Raw genomic sequence first — 3,684 nt, forward strand, 5'->3', positions numbered from 1 at the left:
GCCCTCATGTTCGGCATTGACAGCATCGCTTCTGCTCCACGTGCAGCACTTCCCTGCAGCACGGGCACGTGTGGTGCACGTCTTTGAACTGTTTCATGCAGAGAGGAAATGGAAGCAGGAGCATGGGGACCAGGCACATTAGCAGCCTGCGAGACACACACACACACACACGGTACAGTGTCATGTGGCTGTTTTAGGAAGTAGAATGTCTCAATTGATTACAGTACGTACTTTGGAAAGGTGGCTGCAGTATGTACTAAAAGTACAAATAAAGGTGTGTGAAGTGGACCTGTTGTGGCCTGTTGTGGTCTGTTGGGGCCTGTAGGGGCTTGTATGGGACCTGTTTGGGTCTGTAGGGGCCTGTTGATGTCTGTTGGTGTCTGTTGGTGTCTGCAGTGGCCCGATGGGCCTGTTGCAGCTTGTTGGGGCCTGTAGGGGCTTGTAGTGGTCTGTTGGGACCTGTTTGGGTCTGTAGGGGCCTGTTGATGTCTGTTGGTGTCTGCAGTGGCCCGATGGGCCTGTTGCAGCTTGTTGGGGCCTGTAGGGGCTTGTAGTGGTCTGTTGGGACCTGTTTGGGTCTGTAGGGGCCTGTTGATGTCTGTTGGTGTCTGCAGTGGCCCGATGGGCCTGTTGCGGCTTGTTGGGGCCTGTAGGGGCTTGTAGAGGTCTGTAGGGGCTTTTAGGGGTCTGTTGGGACCTGTTTAGGTCTGTTGGGGCTTGTATGGGTCTGTAGGGGACTATTGGGGTCTGTAGTGGCCTGTAGGGGCCTGTAGGGGCTTGGTGGGGCCTGTAAGGGCCTGTAGGGTCTTGGTGGGGCCTGTTGGGGCCCAACATTCCTCAATCAGGTGCATGAGGCCAATGCCAAAAGGTCGACAAGCGTCCAACAGCACACACTCACCCGAGGATGACGAAGAGGGCGCATATCATCTTGGCAAACCTCCCGACTTTGTAGGTGATGTCGGTCACGACCTGCTGGTGGCAGGAGGTGCAGGTCGTCATGCCGGGGGAGCGCCCCAAGACCTCCTCCTCTGAGCTCACGACACGCTTATCGTCTCCTCTGCTGCTGTGTTCTGATGGAGGGAGGGAGGGAGGGGGGAAGGGGGGGGGGGGGGGGGGGGGGGTGCAGAGGTGTTGTTAACTTTACACTAGGGGAGTTTTTTTGTATGTGCGTTTCCAAGAAGTGTGGAGAGTTTACCGGGCATGTCATAGATGTGTTGAACTGGCACATCACGACTGAGGTTGAACTGGACCAGTAGAACCAGAGGGGGAGAGACAGAGACACGATTTATATATTTAATGAGATAGATTTATATATTTAATGAGATATATATATATGAAGATAAGTGAACATCCGGTGAGCGTTTACCTGGCACGACAAAGACGTGGTACAGCGGCAATTCACCCCGACCTCCATCTGGACAAGAAGGTTGACCTGGTATGTTATAGTAAGGTTTACCTGGTTCAGGTTTACCTGGTTGTGGTTTACCTGGTTCAGGTTGACCTGGTATGTTGTAGTAAGGTAAACCTGGTAAACCTGGTATTATATAATACGGCTCTTGGTTTCCATCTGCACTCATTGTGCTGCAGAGCGAGAGACACACAGGTTGTTACACACGGCGCTCCTCTTCATCAGCAGTGAAGACAAAACACACTGAAACCCTCTGAAACATACAAAGGTCTTTATTTAATACTTTCTCACTCATCGTGAGACAAACGCGCTGCAGCTTTCTGCCACCAGGTGGAGCCAAAGTCACAGAAACATCCGTCAGGGTCTCCTATGAAGAGTTTACTGACACACGTCTGGTGGCTCCAGGATGTCGTGGCTGACATGTTTCATACGGAAGATGCTGTGAATATTGTTTGTATTCATGCTTCAATGCTACCTGTGAATTATTGTGCATATCTATCTTTTTAGTTTTAACTGATATTAACGTATATTCTTCTTTTAGTACTATTTGATTGTAATCGCGCCCCCACTCATTGTATAAACCTCTCCTTCAATGTGTTTTCTGAGGTTTTTAATTAAACAATGAGAACCACAATAAAGAAAGTTATACACGTTGAATGTATATTGCTGACTAAACGCCGACTCTTACAAAATGGCCTATTATCAATAATTAAACCAACAATTTAATACAAAGTGACTTTTACTTGTCTCTCTGTAAAAGGAAACACTGGTGTATTGTCCCCTATAGGGAATAAGGAAGTCCTTCAAGATGGAGCGCCACGGTCAATTTCTGCTTCACAAGCCACAAGAGTGAAGAGAAGACGAGGCACAACATTGAAATATGAGCATGAATCACACATCACACTGTACACTTCATTCCTTTCTGTCTAATTCTCGGCAGGAAGTGTCTGATCTGAGGAGCAGTTTCGGTCATAGTTGATGGTGTCATGGTGGAAGAACTGGTCTCAGAGTTGCTTTGAACTAATTGGCTGCGTTCCAACTGGTGCCGCTTTATTAAAAATAAAATAGCCTTTTTAACTCGTATACATCACATCCATGGCCATATTATGCACATATTTAACAATATACATCATGGAGCTTTTTTAAAAACTTTTTAAATAGTTACATAAAAAAATCAATCACTCTGCAACTTTTAGCAACCAGGTGTGTGTCAAGTTCTAAGCCCACCCACCTTTTAACAGTCCAATCAAATGAGAAGGATTTGATTTAGATCCCTCTTGTAACTGTACAAAGTTAAAATATTCAGTTTCACTGTGAAACACGCAACCCCGATTCTGATCTGACTCCGAATCAGCTAAATCCCACCGTTCAACCCACAACACAGGGCAGATACAGGTATGTGTGTGTGTATCAGCTGACTAAGGTATAGGAATTCAGAACAGGAAATGACTCCATCGATCACCACTTCAGACAGAGACATGGAGTTAATCCAACAGCTGCTGGTCCAGTCAGTCCAAGTCGAGTCTCTGATCTCAAAGTCAAGCAAAGTGCTGATTCAGGGTCAGATCTGAATCGGAGACCCTGAATCAGCCAAAACACGAGGTTCAACCCACAATGGAGGGCAGTGGCTAACATTACTATCACTAATTTAACATTCACAACATCATATTGTATCGGGTTAAAACTATGAATGAAATGAGATGTTTTGTTCTTTTTCTTTGTAGCGTTCTTGTGATTTGTAAATATATATATATATATATATGCAATATATATATATACAATAAATATATATATATAAATATATATATATATATATATATATATATATATATATATATATATATATATATGTGTGTGTCTCATAAGTCATGCTACTTGGTTTTATGTTCAGCATTACAACATCTTTCTCTGAATCTGTGGGCATCAATCAAACCATGAAGTAGTTTATGAAAAACACATTTCATCCTTCTCATTGAACGACTGAATCTGATGCCTCTAGAGCTGCAGAACACCTGTAAAAACATCTAATGCTACGACTATTTACTACCACTATCACTACGACTGAGTCTATGAAAGTAACAGTACTGTCTGCAGCAGTACACACACGCGCACACACGCACGCGCGCGCGCACCCACACCCACACCCACGCGCACACACACACACACACACAAATCCTCCTTTCTTACCTCTTCGTGAGCTGCTGCTGATGTGGAGGCCAGACCGATTGCAGCGGGGGAAGTCTACCTTTCTCACCTGTCTTATTGTGCCTCCACAA

The 3,684-nt window shown here is 45.3% G+C and overlaps 1 protein-coding gene across 1 annotated transcript; it reads right to left on the bottom strand.

Annotated features, from left to right (window-relative positions):
- On the bottom strand, positions 1–1,233 carry LOC117734962 (cell death-inducing p53-target protein 1-like). The gene is made up of 3 exons (XM_034539330.1): positions 1,196–1,233; positions 899–1,070; positions 1–146 (listed from the first exon to the last, which is right to left on the bottom strand). The coding sequence occupies exons 1-3, from the start codon at positions 1,200–1,202 to the stop codon at positions 5–7; spliced, it is 321 nt and encodes a 106-aa protein (XP_034395221.1). The 5' UTR covers positions 1,203–1,233; the 3' UTR covers positions 1–4.
- Between the last annotated feature and the right edge of the window lie 2,451 nt (positions 1,234–3,684).

The sequence above is a fragment of the Cyclopterus lumpus genome, chromosome 8 (genome assembly GCF_009769545.1).
Source record: "Cyclopterus lumpus isolate fCycLum1 chromosome 8, fCycLum1.pri, whole genome shotgun sequence".
Taxonomy (NCBI): Eukaryota; Metazoa; Chordata; class Actinopteri; order Perciformes; family Cyclopteridae; genus Cyclopterus; species Cyclopterus lumpus.

What these genes read in the sequence shown, in the direction of transcription:
- LOC117734962 (XM_034539330.1), bottom strand. An exon ending in GCCCTCTTCGTCATCCTCGG is followed by an intron (nt 147 to 898) that starts GTGAGTGTGTGC and finishes TGTGTCTCGCAG; the next exon opens with GCTGCTAATGTGCCTGGTCC.